The sequence below is a fragment of the Ictidomys tridecemlineatus genome, chromosome 4 (assembly GCF_052094955.1).
Source record: "Ictidomys tridecemlineatus isolate mIctTri1 chromosome 4, mIctTri1.hap1, whole genome shotgun sequence".
Lineage (NCBI taxonomy): Eukaryota > Metazoa > Chordata > Mammalia > Rodentia > Sciuridae > Ictidomys > Ictidomys tridecemlineatus.
The window spans coordinates 147,359,571-147,378,660 of NC_135480.1; the positions used below are offsets into that span (position 1 = coordinate 147,359,571).

The following is a 19,090-nucleotide window of genomic DNA, read 5'->3' on the forward strand; positions in this document are numbered from 1 at the left end:
AAACAAAACTAGAATCAATAAATGAGTTTGGCACATTTGCAGAATATAATATCAGAGAATAAGTTAGCTAAATTTCTATACACTGAAATAAACAATCTGAAAATGGAAAAAATTAAATTTAATTTACAACAGCATCAAAAAGAATAAAATACTTAAAACTTTACAAAAGGAATGCAAGAATTGTATACTGAACATTATAAACATTGAAAATAAGCTTAAAATGACCTAAATAAATGGAAACACATCCCATGTTCATGATTGGAAGACTTAATATTGTTAAGAGGGTAATATTCCCCAAATTGATCTATAGATTCAATGAAATCCCTATTAATATCCCAGCTAGATTCTTCACAGAAAGTAACAAGTTGATTCTAAAATTCATATGAAAACTTAAGTGATCCCCCTGAAAAGAGTCTTGAAAAAAGAACTAAACTGGAGGCTGGAAAACTCACATTTTCTGATTTCAAAATTTCTCACTAAGCTACAGTAATCAAGATTGTGTGCTGGCATAACAATAGGCATATTAATCAATGGAAAGGAATTGGGAGCCTAAAAATAAACCTTCACATTATAGGAACTTGGTTTTCAATAAGAGTGCCAAGAGACTTCAGTGACAGAAACAAAATCTTTACAGTCTTTTTATCAAATGATGCTAAGGCAAATGGATAGTCACATGCAAAATAATGAAAATAGGCCCATAATTTACACCATTTACAAAAGTCAACAGAAGACAGATTATTATTAGACCCAAATATAAGAGTCAAAATTATAAAACTTTTACATGTAAATCTTTGTGACCTTGTATTAAACAATAGTTTCTGAGATATGACACCAACAGTATAAGCAATATAAGAAGAACAAACTGGAATTCACCAATTTTAAAACTTTTTTGTTTCTAAGAATCCCAACAAGAAAATGAAAGCCAACCCAAAGAACAGGAAAAAAATAACTGGAAATCATTTATCTGATAGGGACTTATATATGGAATACATATGAAACACTTGTAACTCAATTTTTTTAAGACAACCTACTTAAAAAGGTAGGCAAAGGATCTGAATAGACAATTCTGCAAAGAACACTCAATATCATTAGCCATCACAGAAAAACAAATCAAAATAATGATGAGATACCACTTCATATCCACAAAGACTGCTACCAATCAAAATGACAAATAATAACAACTGCTGGCCAAGATGTAGAAAAGTGAAATCCTCAGACATTACTGAAGAGATGTAAAATGATTCAGCTGCTTTGGTAAATAGTGTGGGAGTTCCTTAAAAGTTTAACCAAATAGTTATTATATTACCTAGTGATCTCACTCCTAGATAGATGGATGCATAGATAAATGACAGATAGATAGATGAATAGATAGATAGATAGAAAAGAAAACATGGTTCCACACAAAAACTTGTACATAAATATCCATAGCATCATTATTCATCATAGCCTAAAAGTGCAAACAACACAATTGATAAGTAGAAAAACAAAGTGTGGTATAATTATACAATGGAATATTATTTGGCCATAAAAAGAAATGAGGTACTGGAACATGCTATAACACAAATGAACTTTCAAAATGTTTGCTAGGCAAAAGAAGTTAATCACAAAAGACCACCTATTGTATAATCCTATTTATGTGAAATATCCAGAATAAGCAAATCTATAAAGACAGAAAGATCCATATTTGCATTTGGCTGGGAGGGTTAGCAGGGAATAGAGATTGATTAATAATGGGTATAGGATTTCTCACTTAATATTGATAAACAACCAAACAGAATTTATCATCTTGAAAATTCCATCTATATTTAGAAAAAAGTTTGTAATAGGATCAAAAACATGATTCAAAATTTACCATAAGGTCTCTTGAATGTAAACATGATCAAACATGGAAATATTACAGTTTAGAAAAACAGCAAACAGCATACTATTACACCTGTGAATTACACAGAATAATCTTTTTTTTTCTTTAATGAGTACCTACTTTCTAAAAGTTCTGCTACAGCTCCAGGATCTATTGCATTCTCAAATACCTGCAGAGAAAAATATGGGAAAAACATTTTTAAGTTTTTTAATAGGTACTTACAAAAACTGTAGATTATTTTCTTCCTAATAATTAGGATGTTATTCGGTAAAATCCAGCCATATAATATTTTAGAACTCAACAGAAACACTTTTAACAAGTATGATTAAAAGATCAATATAGTACAAATTCATAAAAATAGAACATAGAACAAATTCATAGAAATTAACAGAACAATAGCATATGCAAGGAAATCTGAGTTGGCTAAATCTACCACATGCTTAAAATGTCATCAAGTTGACCTAGTTCTATTTGTTGCTAAAAGCACATTTTACATTAACCTGAGTCTTGAGTACCTAGAAAAACATTCTGCTTACAATAGATCTCACTAAATGTTAACTGAATGATTTTTCTTCCCAAGCAATTAGTTCTGCTAAGAAGGAACATTAAAATAGAAATTCTGCCTACATATTAACACACACAAAAAAAGCTCACTACTAGGAGTTACGCTCTCACAGAATCCAGAGGTGGGGGAGAGAGAGCCTCTTAAATCTATCATGAAGCACATGTGCTCTGTTCAGTTATTGCCAAATCTGCATACTTTGTTTTTGACAGTAAAGGCCCTGAGATAGGACTAAAACAAAGGCCTCTCCCACTAAATTATGCAACCCAGTGGAAAACATTTTTTTTTTCAAGTAGACTTTGATTCCAAGCTTCAGAATTCTCATTTAAACAATGTTAAACATGGTTAAAAATCTGTCTTGGATCCAAAGCCAGATCTGCTTTAAGAACAAAAATGGGAGACTGTATGATTTCCCTGTAATCCATTTTTGTCCTTCTGAGTTGGATTTATTAAGCAAATGTAATTTTTTGCCTAAATTATTTCAATAACTGCATCTTTTACTATTGTTATGGTTTGAATTATGTCCCCCAAAATGTTGAAATCCCAACCCCAGTACCTCAGAATGTGACCTCATTTCCAATTAGGGTCATTAAGTAATTGTTAAGCTAGAATGAGGTCATACTGGAATAGGTTGGATTCCTAATCCAATATGATTGGTGTCCTTGTAAAAAGGGAATATTTGAGCACAGAAGGTATTAAAAAAATTTATACAAAATAAATTCAAGAGTTTATTTGAGCAAAGAATGATTCATGAACCAGGCAGCACTCAATCAGAAAATTGCTACCAAGTGGGCAGAGAGCTTTTATAGGTGACATGGAAATAAAACAAGAAGATACATTTGATTGGTTGAAGTGGAAAGACCCTGGAGAGTGGTTAGTTGACAGTTTCTGATTAGGAAAGTCTCTAGTAAGAGGACAGTTGACAGTTTATAATTGGTAAAGTCTCTAGTTTGATTTTACAGTTTACATTGGGCTTCAGTTTACTTATGGAGGCACTTAAAGCACTGGATCTGCCCCAGCCTAATAGCCTCTCTGCCCCCAATTTTTTAAACAGCATGCACACAGAAAGAATAAATAGCCATATAAATATTAAAATTAAGCTGACAAAAGCCAAGGAACTATCAAAAGCTAGGAGAGAGGTCAAGAACAGATCCTTCCCTAGTGCCTTCATAGGCAACATGACCCTGCCAACATTCTGATCTCAGACTGCTAGCCTCCAGAACTGTGAGACAATATGCTTCTATTGTTTAAGTCACTCAGTTTGTAGTATTTTTGTATACCAGCCCTGGGAAATGAATACTCCCTTATCTGAGGATTTTCTCAAGTGTGATCTTGAGTAAATGATCAACACAAACTGTTCAAACACAATGGCTCATAAATTTTTCATGAGGAATTTGTTTATTCAAATGCTTTAAAACATTCAATTCTGCATTACACAGAAGGTCCAAGGAAGAGAAAATGTCACTATTTGCTGCAAGTATTTGAAGAAAGATAAGTGAACAGATAAGAGCTAGAATTGACTAGGAGAAAACTACACTATGAACCCAAATAACTCATACAAAGAGGGTAATTAGTTTCATTCAGAAAAAAAAATGGTTCTGTGATATATTTGACTAGTAATATCAAATGTACCACTTTTCAACAGAGCAGTAGTGACATTTAAAATGTGACTCTAAGACTCATTCCTTTCTTTTTTTAAACAAATCAAGGAGGTTGGACTAGACAACCCTCTGCCCAAAGTCATTTACAGATTTATCATTCTAGGATTCCACAATTTTGTATCTTTGGGCTTCTTATAAAAAGATTTTTAAAGTCTTCTACAGATTAAATTGAAAACTGATAAAACTAATATGAAAATTCTTAGGAGGAAAAATGGCTGCATTTTCACCATTTTCAACATCTAAATGTGAGAGATAGGTTCCTGTGGGTTCTGATTGTATGTTCTAAGATAATACTCATTTATTTCTTTCTTTTTATCCAGTCAGTTTAGCACATTTTTAATTTAAATTAATAGGCTGTGATTTACAAACATATTGCATGCAACCCTGGCCCTTCAGTGAATCAATCTTGATCTTCTCTCCCATCCTCAGGCCAAAACAGGTCACTTTCTGGTCACCATCTTTCAGACCTATCCTACCAACCTTCCCTCTGCCCAAAAGATCTTAGTGACACTGTTTAGAGAAACATCATTAGCTTTATTGAGGTTAAAACTGATTCCATCTCCAAATGCAAAACAAAAAGTTCAGGGGATTGCCAGTAACTGCATAGTAATCAAATGAATATTCTTTTAAATACTGAGGTGGGAAGTGGGTGGGTAGTGTTTGGGCTATTTGTGTCATGACTGTATTCATTGCAACAGGAATCTAGCCTTATCACTATAGCTACATAAACCAGGTATGACTTAAATAAATCAGAAGAGCCTTTTTGTCTCCTTACAGGACTTTGGTTATAAGATTTAACTTGATTTGGTTATAGTCTTTCATTATTTTTCCGGGTCTAAGAAAGTTTTTTTTTTGTTTTGTTTTGTTTTGTTTTTTTTTTGCTAAGGTCTGCAATTTATTAAATGTAATGCAATTCTAACACCTCCAAGAACATTCAGAAATGCTCTCTTTGCTCCAGTTAAAAAATGTCATGGGAGTTCCAAGAATAGAAACCATTGACCAGGGTATTTAGCACTAGATTGACAGAACTTGGCTGGGACTTGCAAAGCACAAGCAAGTCTTTCAACTGTGATTTTACTTCAAGGCTGACTGTAGTTTTGCACTGTACTTAAATGCCTTTGGGTTATGTTTTTACAGAAAGTTTACAAAATAATTTTACAAGAACTATTAGATTATATTCAGACAGCAAAATACAATGAGAATGTCAAGATCACCTTTTTAAATCTCAGGATTTGCTGAATCACAATAGGGAACACGGAGGGAAAGCAGGCTGTCTCCACGTACTGATTCAGGAGGTAAACCCCGAGGTACACATCTTGTTTGTCTGGCAGGAACACTCCCGGGCAAGAAATCTTAGTGGGGGGGGGGGGGGAGGGGGAGAACAAGCAAAGTTTGTTTTAATTAACAGGGTTGTATTCCTCCTAGCCTTCCAGAGGCCCTGAAATGTCCCACCATCATCATATTCCCTGTGTACCTCCCAGCATCAACATCCTCCCCTGTTCTCTCCTATTTCATATTGGAAATTCCAATTCCCTCCCACGTCTCCGCCAGGTGTCACAATCACGCTCTCGCCGGCTCCTCTCCCCGCCCCTTCAGGATGGCTGTGCGGAAGCGGAAGAGGCTGCAGGGCCGGGAGGCCTCTCTCTAGTCCCGCCGGGTCCCGGGGTCCGGGCCGCCCGCCGCGATGGCGAGCCCCCGGAGGAGCGTCGAGGGACGGCCGCTGGGCACCTCAGTCTCGAGCAACACCAGCAACCCCGGCAGCCCGGCCCATGGCGGCGGCAGCAGCGGCAGGTTCGAGTTCCAGTCCCTGCTCAGCAGCCGAGCCGCGGGCGTGGACCCCACCAGCGCCCGGCTACGCGCGTCCGAGAGCCCGGTGCACCGGCGCGGCTCCTTTCCAGTGGCCGCCGCGGGATCCTCGCAGGCGCCCCCTCCTTCACTGCCCGAGGAGGACCTCATGGACCTGAACCCGTCCTTCCTGGGCATCGCCTTGCGCTCCCTGCTGGCCATCGACCTGTGGTTATCCAAGAAGCTGGGGGTGTGTGCAGGGGAGAGTTCGTCTTGGGGTAGCGTGAGGCCCCTTATGAAGCTGCTGGAGATCTCGGGACACGGCATCACCTGGCTGCTGGGCACCCTGTACTGCCTATGCAGGAGCGACAGCTGGGCTGGACGCGAGGTGCTGATGAACCTACTCTTCGCCCTGCTGTTGGACCTCCTGGTGGTGGCCCTGATCAAAGGGCTGGTCCGCAGGCCACGACCGGCCCACAATCAGATGGACATGTTTGTCACTCTCTCGGTGGACAAGTACTCTTTCCCCTCGGGCCATGCCACAAGGGCCTCCCTGGTGTCCCGGTTCATCCTGAAGCACCTGGTACTGGCCATTCCACTGAGGGTGCTGGTGGTACTGTGGGCCTTCATCTTGGGTCTTTCCAGGGTCATGCTGGGGAGGCACAATGTCACCGATGTGGCTTTTGGCTTTTTTCTGGGCTATATGCAGTACAGCATCGTGGACTACTGCTGGCTTTCACCCCACAATGCTCCGGTCCTCTTTATACTGTGGAATCAACAGTGACACCATCTCATTGATTATGGCAACAGGAGAGCTGAAAGTTTCCACAATTTGATGATGCCAGCCTAAATCAGCCACCATCCCACTTGCCCTTCTTAGACATTTCAGGCTTCCTTAGGAGTTCAGATATCCCACCATCTTGATGTGTTGCTAGGCCAGAGCACGTGCTAGCCCTTGGAAGACAGCCATAAAAAGGGAAGCAAAAAGAAAAAAAAAAATCTATTGTATATTTATTCAACTGTTTATATCTCCAGGACAATAGCAAAGAAACCAAGCTGGGGTGGTTATACTGTTGCTGGTTTTGACAGTAGGATTTGTGTTGTATCCTGTAAGTTAACATCACTTGTAAACTGAATTTTTGAGAAACACCATCTTCATTCCATAAATATACGAGCAGATATTTCATGTACTAATCCTAGTCCTTTTTCTGAGTTAGACTTTAAGCAGTACTAAAAGTCTTTTAAGACACAAGTTTTTCTAATTTATTCCTTGAAGATTTGTTGCCACCATCAGGGAGATTTCTTCTTAATCCTGATTTTCTTGGTAAGCCTTTTTACTTTATTATCTCTTCCATCTTTGAAGAATAGGCAGTGAGAAAGATTATAGTACTTTCTCTCCTTTCCCTACACCCTTTCAAAAGGTCTTTAAATATTATTTTCCAGTATTCTCTAATACTATTTTTTACCACTCAGAGAACAAACCAAGAACTACTTGAAGAAACACTTAAAAGGTGGGCATGTCTAAGGTGCCCACAGAAAAGTAAGTATGAGACTCTGGTTTCATGTCTGATTCTATTGACAACCAATAGCATGGCACAACAGAGGACAGAGAAGCTAAGCTGCTGGGGAAAGTCAAAAGAACTGAGAATTTAGGTTATTATGTCAATGACCAGCATGGCAGGAGATGAGACTCTGCTGCCCATCATCTCTACTAAATAAAAAATAACATTCCTCTATCCATAAATAAAAAAGGAAAATAATGTGATTCTTTTCAATGTATGTGCAAAAGCTTTTTCATATATACCATGAGGACGACCCTGTATTCTATAGTTTTATAAATGGAATTCCGTTTTCCTGTATAAAGCATAGTTTATGTAACAGTATTTAACTTGAAATTCACCAGGGGAGCTTGCTGCTATATCAGACACTAGGTAACACTCCTAAATTTCTGTTTACATTGACCTTTACATTTAAAGCTGTTCATCCATGTTGCCTCAAATCATAAGACCAAAGACTACCAAATGCCTGGTAGGCTTTACTCATTTGACCTAAAAAGAGGTATGTGCTTTAAATGTTGCTCTATCTGAAAAGAAAGCCTACTTTTGGAACTAATGTCTTCAGAAAATAACTACCAATTATTTTGGCATTTATAAATAGAAGGACTATGGACTTTAAGAGATGCAGACAGGAACCTGGAGAATGACTGTGATAAATAAGTAGGTTCTGACTGGGGGGAAGCATGAACTTTCTGAGAGTGAGAGGCACACTTAAAAGAGGATCGGCTACTCCTAAATAAAATAATTCGCATTTCCACAATATCCTGAACACGGACTACCTCTTCACTTGCTGAATCAGCCAACAGTGAATCTCTAAGTGGTTTTGGGTTTGTTGTTCAATCTTAGATCCTTCATAGTAACTACAGCAATATTCAGGCCAGATATTTGAAAGCAATTGTATTTCTTCTTGCAGTGTCCACAAGTCTGAATATTAGGGGCTTAACTTCCAGTTTGTAGTTATACTTATGGAATTCCCTGTTTTAGCTGTTGGGATCTGAGTTTGCTGGCTTTTAAAGCACAGATCAATTCAACTGATTTTCTGGAACATCCTAAGTACTGTAGAATAGACAACTGATTTCATTGTTAATTATACACTGAGGAATGCCTTTTAAAAATAAAAATAAAATTAACCAATAATTTTGTTAGATGAAAACTTAATTTTTGCCTGTATGTATCACTTGGCTTCTCTCCAGAGATTCTTCACCTTCTGCAGTTTTGAGAGCTTGCAATTAATAAAGCCCAATTGATATGGTCTGGCCTTATTTTCTGTCAGCAAAATGGAACAAATCCAGGAAAATTGTATTATCTTTGTTTCACAGCTACATGTCTGATGAAACTTAAGTATTTGCCAATTGTATGGAAGCTAGCCAGAATCCACAGCAGTGTCCTGTTAGTCTTATAATCTAATGGTAGCCAGGAGAGAAGTCCCTAGCACCTTGGAGACAAAGCTGAATGTCAGTCTGTCACTAACTACAGAATGATGGGAAAATGGAAGCAGAAGAAGAATGACTCTCTCCCAAATAAGAACAATGAAGCCCCCTGCCCCAATACCTCATTTAGGAAGGATGTGGTGGATAATTACAGAACATTTGTTGACTGATTTCCCTTTTTGAATTAGCAAGCCAAAGTCATAATAATATTTGGTTGACTCATAAATGTAACATTATCAGGAAGTAATGGGGCTTTTTAAAAATTAAATTATTCCATGGTTATTTAAAGGAGAATTTAAAATTCTTTCACAAATCTTTATTCTGAAAAAGAAAAAATCCTACTTGGACTTAAGGTAGTGTTGTTTTAAAACAACAAATTCAGAATGAAGCTAAGAAACATGTTGCTTTGGGGGAAAAAATAGGAACAGGTTGATCTGAATTAAAGGTTAGGAAGTCCAGGAATACAAACGTATATAAAAATCTTAGGACAAAAAGGTACGATCTGTCCCCAAAGAAAATAATGTGTGTGTGTCAAGTGGGAGAAGAGCGGTGAAATCTATGGGGCGGCGGGTGGGGAGACCATTTAAGAGTCTGACTTGGAGTTAAGGAACAGAGGTTTGCTAATCTCTTACCGCCCGGATCTGCAGCTCCACCACCGCCTCCAGAGGCATCGTTCCCTGCGCGGGCTGGAATAACAAGATCCTTTGTGCTGGGTCTTGGACCAACTTTCCTTAGTTTAGCTCAACCCCTGGGGAAGTGTTCCCAGAAACTTCCCCAGCCCCCCACCCCCTCGATCCCCCATCAGACCCTCCCAGCCCGGGTCCCTCCCACCGGGACCGGTCTCTCACAACCCGCGCCAGAGCGTAGGCTTCCAGAAGGCGGAAGCGTCGCGTTGCCATGGACACTCAAACGCGCAACCTTCGACCCTAGAACGCAAGCGAGGCCCCGTACACCTCCTGGAACGCGCGTGCGGGGCGCGGCTTCCCGGGCAGCAACTGTCTGCAGTGACTTACTGGGTGTTGTCGAGGGAGCAGGATCCTGGTCAGGTGTTTGGAGCACTAACTTCTTTCCATCAACTCTGTGTGGTCCCAATCACTATGTTTAAATGTTTACAATTTCCTTTTTAACAGTGGAATGAAATCATAGCTCCGATATAATTTAATTACTACACATTTTAGTAGTTACTACCCCCCAGGTCCTGGAATTTCTGTTAACAATTTTCCAATTTAATATAATTGACTGTCCCAGAAGGTACGCGTTTGCTCTTTAAGAAGCTTACAAGAAATCAGTGACCTCTCCAATAAGAGTTGAGTGGAGAAAGGCTGACTGATAGCACTCCATCCCTCATAGTGATATGCCAAGCAGTGCCTCCTCTCCCTCACGGTGTTCTGTCCAGTGGCAGAGCTGGATGAGTGAAATGTATCTTTCCCGCAGTGCCTTCAGTTCTGTTTATGTCTCCATTCACAGAGGGGTTTTAGGTTAGACTGCAGAAACAATGACATCATCACGTTAGCTTGCTTAGTTTGCTTCTATTACCAGCATCCCGAGGAGCAACTGTCCTGGTGAACACGCAAAAAAGTAGCTTTCTCAAATAACACTCACCCGAGTTCCCGGTGTGCATAAGAGAAAGCCAGTGTCCTTCAAGATAAAATGTGTCTGGATTTTCCAGACCAAGATTTCTCTCATTATTCCCTTAACTTGGCTAGATTTGAGGGAACAAAAAAGGGAATACAGGGACATGGTGTGTTGTTTGTTCCAGTCCCCATTTGCTTTAGTGGCAACAGAGCCACGGTCACATTGTAAAAACCTGTCAGAGATGACAGGCAAAGTAAGAGGTCTGAATTGGTAAAGGAAATCATGTCCCCCCCCTCCCCATTTATCATTGTATTTGATAAACAAAAATGAAGGAAGAGAGGTAGGATCAGCCACTTCTAGCCAATCCGAAAAATCTGGGAGGAACAATGCTATCTCTGAAAACAACAACAAAAACATTTATGTTATCATTTATCATTAATATTTTGCATTGGAAATTTATGCAATTGGAAATGGTACAAAAAGACATCCCTAGAGAATAATTGGGTCTTCATTTTGGTCACTGAGGTTTCTTTCCCTGGAAGGGAAAAATACAGTGTGATGATGATGTATTGTTTACTCTTCTGATTCCTAGCATATTGTGCTCAGCTCCCCTTCCTCCCCCATACCAAGAGATACACAGGTGGATGCCTGGTTTCCTATAATCCAGAGATCTGATTTGATACCTTACAACAGCTAACTGGAACGATCCCTGTGATGAAGTCACCAACACCAATACTAACATATCAAGGAGAGTGACAATAAAAACAGATTTATGAATAAGTAACTAGTGTAAGGCAAGGGAAAATCAACCTTTATTGAGGATCTACAAAGAGCTAATCACTCCCACAATAACTCTGAGGGAGATGTTATTCCCTATTTACAGATGCAGAATCTAAAGCCAAATAAATCGCCTTTTGCCCAAGGCTACACAACTAATAAAGAGAAGTTATATTTAATCAAGGTGTGCCCTACCACATCACTGCCCCTAAAACAAGAATATCCTATTGATCCTTACAGACACACTGTCCATCCTCCCATCATATGCTATTTCTAATCTTTAACTCTTCATACAATTGGACTCTCCTTGCTTGGTTTCATGGCCCAGCCCTGTTATGGTTTCCCTCCATCTCTCTGAACATTCTTCTTGTCTCTGTATCCTATTCTACCTAGCCAAACAATTTTTCTTGGTCCTTTGTTTTCCTCACTCTGTATCCTTTATCTAGGGATGTCAGCCAATGTAGGTTTTAATTAACATGTACAGATTTACAGATCCCACACAACTTTCGATCTTCAGCTTTCTCTGATAGGGTGGAATCTTACTATTTTAGATGATTATATTCATCTATAATCCCTTTGGACCAATTCCCACAATAGTAGTTTCACATTTGTTCCTGTGATTGCTGATTACTGTTTATCTCCATAATCTGTTAACTCTACATGGCTAAGTGTCTGAACCCTGATTAATTTGCATTGCAGACGCTCAATAAATATCTTGGAATAGATGTTAAGTGTAGAGATGATCTACAGTCTGTAAGGGTTAATTGTGTGAATAAGGCGCAGTCTCACCACATGAGGGCAAGCTAAATATACCCAATGAGAAGGGATCAGGCACAGCTGTTTTTGCTAATTTACTGTGGGGATAGTCAATGAATCAATAGAGAATATATTTAATTTATAGTTTCTTGTAAAGTGTTTCTTGTAGAGTGTTTCTGCAGTGCACCTTGATCAGCAGTGACATCAGCATTGCAGAAAAGACACATCAGTACATCCTGCTTATTTCCTGGCCCCAGATGAGAAAATTAAACCTTTCTTCAAATGAGAATTTGTCAAAGTGCGAAGAACAAGAATATGACAATCATGCCTGAGATTTTCCTTTTAACCAAAAAGCTAATTATAATACACAAATTATAAACATTTCTTTTCAAATAATTGTATTCATATGAAGGGAAGAAACTATTTTTTTTAAGGCACTAATGGACATGGTATGGAGAAACATTGCTGGTTGGAATGTAAATACATATATTTGTTTTCTCTGGCTACTATATCAAATTACCACAGACTTTGGGGCTTAAAATAAGACAAATTTATTATCTTCCAATTTTGTGGACCCCACTGAGCTAAAATTGAGGTACCAGCAGGGTTACATTCCTTGCCTTTTCTGCATCCTTGCATTTTCACTTTTAATTAAAAGCTGCCTGAATTTCTTGGCTCCAAGCTCCCTTCCTCCATCTTTAAAGCCAGCAACATCAAGCCAAGTCTTTCTCATGCTGCCATATCTCTCTGGTTCTCTACTCCATTTTTGAGGATCTTTATGATTACATTGGGACCAATCAGACAAAAAGGTTCCTATAATGAGGTCAGCTGATTAGCACCTTTATTCCTTCTGAAACTTTAATTTCCCCTTTATTAAGTAACATTATAGGAAGTAATATAGGAACTGTCTTTGTGAGCCATTATTCTGTCTACCACATAACTTCTTAGGAGAACAATTTGATAATGTCTACCAAAAAATTTAATTTGGCTGAGTGATTCCACTGCTAGAAATTTATCCCATGGGAATGCTTTCACAAAACACTGACATATGCTGTACCAGTATTCACAATTAAAAAATACTAGAAAGTATAAATGTTCAATAAGCAGTGTCTGATAGAATCAATTATGAGTGAGCCACATGTGGAAATATTACACAGCATGGAAAAAGAATGGGGCAGAGCTATAAGACCTTACAATAATAATCTCTAAAATATAGAACTAAGAAAAAGAGCATGGCACAAAAATGTGAATGATATGCTGCCTTTTGGGAAGGCAGAATATTACGTTTTCCTACATGCTTAAATATTCCTGAAAAAAATACAACAGAAACTGCTAGTAATATTTGCCTCTGGGAAGGGAATCTGGGGTACAGAAGTAAAGAGGAATCTTTACCTAAACAAACAGGAAACATAAAACAATAGAAAGGATGAATCTGGGAATATAGGAAGGAGCAAGAACTGACTTCTTCAGATTTTGGGACCATATTTTATGTACTGCATGCTACAAAAGTATCCATGCAAAGTATGTCTGCCACTTCCACTTCCAGGGCAGAGGATTTTTTGTTTGTTTGGTTTTGTGTGTGTGTTTTTTTTTTGTTTGTTTGTTTGTTTTGTTTTGTTTTTTAATTCTGTGATCCTATCCCAGAGGCCCTAACATTCCTGAACGGATAAGCAAACTTTCTTGCATGTGCAAATGTGTATTGTTCTGGGAAGAGAGCCTGTAGGTTTCTTCAGCATCTAAAAGGGTAGTCACATCAGATTTTAGAGCTACTTCTCAGTGCATACTGAGCCCTCCAACCTGCTATCAGTTCCCCATTAATCACAAGGGCCACCTGAGTTATCTGATGAGGCAAAGACAAGGAAAGAGGGCCTTCTTTCTCCATCATAGTCATACCTCCTTATAGTTGTCTCCAAAGGCAGCTACATTCCATAATAAGTGATTTTGTTTAAAAATAAGACCGTCAATTCCTGTCTTAAGCCATTTATTTTTGTCTGAACTCAGTGGAGAACACTGAGTTAAGGTCCTAAAATCTTTGGAGCCAGTGAATTACTCATTAGTAAGTGTAAAAAACACTAACAGATTAGATTTCCAAAGTGAGTTGTTATTCATCAGCATTTGTGAAAAATGCCTGCAGAAAATAAAAAAAAAAAGGAAGAAAGTCCCAAGTATGTAGAACAATTGATTGCTTCAGGAGTAATGCATTTCCAGAACACTGATTTTGTTTTGTTCTGTTTTTAGGCACAGTGTCCAGACCCAAAAAATAACTGTATTTTATATTATCCTTCAAAGACTTTCTTTAAAATATTCTTTCACAGTTTAGCTTTCTCACAGTCTGATATAAGAGAACATTTTGTCTTTTTGACTTTTACTGTGAATATATATGAGTTCAATGAATTGCACTGGGTTCTTTCCTTGGTTCCCACAAACTGCATAAAGATGTAATTAATGTTTTTTTTAAAAAGATTATTGTTAAGCCAGGTGCAGTGGTGCACCTCTGTAATCCCAGTGGCTTGGGAAGCTGAAGCAGGAGGATGAAGAGTTCAAAGCCTGCCTCAGCAAAAGCGATGTGCTAAACTCAGTGAGAACCTGTCTCTAAATAAAATACAAAATAGGGCTGGGGATGTGGCTCAGTGGTTGAGTGCCCCTGAGTTCAATCTCCAGTCCCCCCGCCCCCCCACACACACAAAGGTTACTGTTAAAATCATACCCTTTGGGAAAACTTTCCATGAGCAGGATCAGTCCTAATATCACTGTATATCATTATTGGTAGCATCAAGTATCTCCCTGCATGATTCATAGGAAGCACCTATGAAGCACTTTCGCTAAGTTCAAGTTGAATCTAATCAAGCTACTAGAGTTGCATTATTCAATATGCTAGCCATGTATAATTATTTCAATGAGCCAAAACTAAATAAATGTACAGCTCAGTTCCTCATTTGCACTAGTCATATTCAAAGTGCTCAATAGCCATATATGGCTAGTGACTACATACTAGTGAATGCAAGTAGAATATTTTCATCATCACAGAATGTTCTAGTGGGCAGCACTATTCTAAAGCTAACTTCACTTGAAGCGAATGGGGGAGGAGAACATGTTAATAATAGTAATATCTAGAATGTGGGACACTGTATAGGACAACTGCCTCAGTCTGCAACAAGTCAATGGTATTAAAAGTGAAAAGGAGAAGGAAAAGAAGTGAAAGGAGAAGAAGGAAGGAAAAGCAAGAAGTACTAGTAGTGAGGAGAACTTCTCTAGATAGAAGATAGTTGAGACCTAATAACCAATTGTAATATATGGACTTTATTGGAAAGCTAATTTGAATAAACTAACTTATAGAAACTATCAGGAAAATTTGATTATGGTTTAAATATTAAATACCAAAAAATTAATTTTTATAGGTATGATAAAACCTTTGTGTTTATATAAGACAAATATTAACATTGTTTAGAGATGCATATTAAATTATGTAGTGATAAAATGATATAATGCTAAGGTTTTGCTTTCAAGGATTCAGTAAATGCATTAAAGGAATAGATACAACAAATGTAGAAAAATCTTGATAATTATTGAATCTGGGTGATGGATATATAAAGTTTCTGTACTTCTATCGTAATATGTGTTTAAAAATATTCACAACTGGGGGTTGTGACATTCACCTGTATGTAATCTCAGCTACTTGGGAGGCTGAGGTTGGAGGATTGCAAGTTCAGTGCCAGTTTGGGCAACTTAGCAAGATCTTGTCTGAAAATAAACTGGGGTTGTAGTTCAATGGTAGAGTACTTGAGTAGAATGGGTGAGGTACTAGGTTTGAGCCCCAGTACCAGCAAAAAAATTTCATAATCACATTTTTAAAAAATCAATATAGTTAAATTAAAAAAAATATCATAGCCTTTTGTGGAACTTCTGTCCTAAAATAGTCCATCAAAAGGATTCTTGGTGGCATTATATGCAGTTCTCTTTGATAGAAGACTCACATATGTATACAAAAAACATGATGGATCTCTTCACCTCTAATATAGGTAAGTTAAGCAAATTATTGTGGTATGTAACATTTTAAAGTAATTGAGAGGGAAATTCATTTAAAGGGGGAAAGAAGCACTGTGTTGTAATAACAGTGGTCTCCTAATACAAAACAGGAGCTGGAAATTTGAGTGTTCTTTAAGTGTACCCACTTCTCCAGAATTTCTCCCAGTACTAGGAGTGTTTTCACGAGAAAGAATCAAATTACAACTGAATGGCTTTTAACAATCCTGAAGTCATTTGGGATCTGGGCCCACACATGACATCTATTTCATAAAACTTATAAGAGTTCAGGAGTCAGACTATGTTACTTTTTGCCTTGTGTTCAATACACTAGCATTTGTAGGCTTAATATTTAAATAATTATGACTTCTCTTGGACATTTTGTACTATATAGTTCTTCTATTTAAACTTAATTTATATTCAGAAAGAAACTAATCTGCTCCTTAAGTTTCAGCTGGCTAGCACTATATCTTTGGGAGTAGTAAGCAAATTATGACACAAGCAATTTCTCAGAAACTTTATTTTGCAACATTAAAAAAAGCAGAAAAGAGTATAATTAAGTTCTAAAACTTGTTTAAAAAAAAAAAAAGAAGAAGACGGAGGCAGGCCTAGGGTTTGGGGATGTTGCTTAGAGGTAGAACACTTGCCTAGCATGCAGAAGGCCCTGGGTTTAACTCCCAGTACCATATAAACAAAGAAAACTTGTAAAATTTTAAAAAGTATGTCTACTATTTTGGGACATAAGATGCATGCTTTGAAGCCAGCAATGGCTCAAGATGAGGTTACTTCTTATGTGATTATATGTATTTCTCCTACCAAAAATATGCCTGTGTTCTTTTTTGGTTCTCTTCTGTCTTTATTTAATCTTGCATTTTTATTTTTATATTTATATTCATCTATTTACTCCTATTTCCATCCATTTATTCATGGCATATTCATTGAACACCTACTATGTACCAGGCACTGTTCTGAACAATTTAGGTACAAAGGTGAATAAGAAGCAAACTATGCTCATGAGCTTACATTCTAAAAAGTATTATGAAGGGCAAGAAGGAAATATCCAAAGTGATGAGATAGAAGATTACAGGTTAGAGAGCAAATGAGAATCTGGCTTAGATTTAATGGCTAGCTTGGCTCCCCAAGTGTATGACATCTGACCTAAGACCTTAAAAGAGAAGCATGACCACTAGCCAAGACTTTCAAATGAAAAGATATGCAGGTGAAAGGAACATCAAATGCAAAAGGCCAGGAGTCAGGAAAGAAATTGGTATATTTCAGGAACCAAAAGGAGGCCAAAGATCATACAAAGAGAACCCTGGGAGGGGAAAATTGTGAAGGGGAAGCTGGCGGGAACTGACACTCAAATTATACTACCACTAGCTTGCACAGGAACTTAGTTGTGGCACACAGTGCCTACCTCATACTTATCTTCTTCCTTGCTGAAAGAAACCCAGTTTTGTTTGGGTGGCAATGCATTCAACTCCAGGGAATGAATTATTATTCGTAAGTTCTAGCCAATGAGATCTAAGACAAGACAAGAAGAAGAGATTTGGGGAAAGGAGTAGGATCATATATATATGACTTAAAATGTGGTTGAAACATTCAAATAAAAATATGAAATCAGTAAGTAGAGGAGTTTGAGGGACTGGGGTAAAGTCTGGGCTTGATTTTAGTTTGGTGGCTGTGAATACAAGGGTTTTGTTGTTGTTGTTGTTTTTTAATTTAAGGCTACAGTGATAGATAAAATCTTCTCCACTAGTCAAAATCTGAGGGATTCCAAAATTAGAGATCAGCTAGAGGAAGGAGACTGAGAAGTATTCAGAGGTAGAAGAAAAACCATTGCCAATAATAACCCTAACAACAACTTGGCATTTATTTAGAATTCAGTGTTTATATAGAGCTTACTTTTTGCCAGGCACTGCTCAAAGCACTTTGTGGCTTCAAAGAAGCAAAGAGAAAAAAGTGTTTTCCTTTTCTGTTTCTCATTTTCTCCTTTGGCTTTCACTCCTACACTCAAAAGGCTTAGGTACAGTGTTTCTCCACTTTTACTTATTCATTGAAAATATCCAATTGACACAATACGGGAAAGCTAACTAGAAAATAAAAACCCTCAGAAACTTTCCTCCCCAGCCTTACCCACCAGAGGTAATCAAGTTTCTTGTATACCTTCCAGAAATTTTACATACACAAACACACACACACACACACACAGACTTGTTATTGTTTATTTGTATGTTTTTGGTATTTTGGATTCCACTTGGGGGCGCTCTACCACTGAGCTACATCCCAGTCCTCTCACTAAGTTGCTGAGGCTGGCCTCCAACTTGTGTTCCTAATGCTTCAGGCTCTGGAATTGCTAGAATTAAAGGGATCAGCCACCCCATTCAACTCGTGACTTGTTTGGATACAAATAAGATCTGTACGGATTCATACATATATATCTAATTCCACAACTTGTTTGTTATTTAACTCAATTCACTTTTGAGATATTTCTAAATCAGCACACTTGTTCTTTATAAGACTAGTATCCCATTGTAGCAATATGACATAATTTAGGTCCTCTATTGATAAACAATTCTTTTTTGGCTTTTTCTTTCCACTGAAAAACATCTTTGTATATGAATCATTGAATATTGGTGCAAAATTCTTGGATACTTTCCTGGGATTGAAATTACTGAATTGAAGCACTTAAGCCTTTCATATTATTAATTTACTCCTCCCAAAAGGTTGTACAACTGACATTCTCTCCGACAGCATTCCTTGTATTTTGGTCAACATTTATTATTTATCAACTTCAAAAATGTGCTAGTCTAATCGACTGAAAGAAAGAGTGGCGTTTTGCTGTTCTTATTTGAGACTCTATGAGTAGGGCAGCAAGATTTGATTAGTAAACATACAGATTTTGAAATTATACTTGCTTGGCTGGATTCTAGCCCTTCCTCTTAAATTAAATGTGTGACCTCGGGGATGTTCAGTCTATTTCTTCTCAAAAACAGGCGGCGGTGGAGAGCGGGGTGCCTGATAGTACGAACACAAATCTTTAGAATTAAATGAGATACGGATCACACGTTCAATAGGTGCGGTACTAGTCTTAATTTTTTGGA

At 37.8% G+C, this 19,090-nt stretch overlaps 2 protein-coding genes across 12 annotated transcripts in view; one reads left to right on the top strand and one right to left on the bottom strand.

Annotated features, from left to right (window-relative positions):
* Spata6l (spermatogenesis associated 6 like) overlaps window positions 1-19,090 on the bottom strand; it is a 55,449-nt gene that overhangs the window by 35,292 nt on the left and 1,067 nt on the right. For 4 of the 11 annotated variants that reach the window (XM_013358065.4, XM_013358064.4, XM_040285718.2 and 1 more), the window contains exons 1-3: window positions 9,488-9,648; window positions 5,299-5,436; window positions 1,982-2,030 (exon numbers count right to left, since the gene is read on the bottom strand). In XM_013358065.4, the coding sequence (XP_013213519.2) occupies window positions 1,982-2,030; window positions 5,299-5,436; window positions 9,488-9,526 (226 nt within the window). In that variant the 5' untranslated portion in view covers window positions 9,527-9,648. Of the gene's footprint in view, window positions 1-1,981; window positions 2,031-5,298; window positions 5,437-5,558; window positions 5,697-9,487; window positions 9,650-19,090 lie in introns of those variants that run through there. The other 7 variants (XM_040285720.2, XM_040285719.2, XM_040285717.2 and 4 more) reach the window with 4 other exon arrangements.
* On the top strand, window positions 5,769-8,677 carry Plpp6 (phospholipid phosphatase 6). Its single transcript, XM_005324066.5, has one exon. It carries the CDS (start codon window positions 5,769-5,771, stop codon window positions 6,651-6,653), a length of 885 nt encoding a protein of 294 aa, XP_005324123.2. The 3' UTR covers window positions 6,654-8,677.

Excerpts from the sequence above, each read along its gene's own strand:
- Plpp6 (XM_005324066.5), top strand. The coding sequence starts at position 5,769 with ATGGCGAGCCCCCGGAGGAGCGTCGAGGGACGGCCGCTGGGCACCTCA.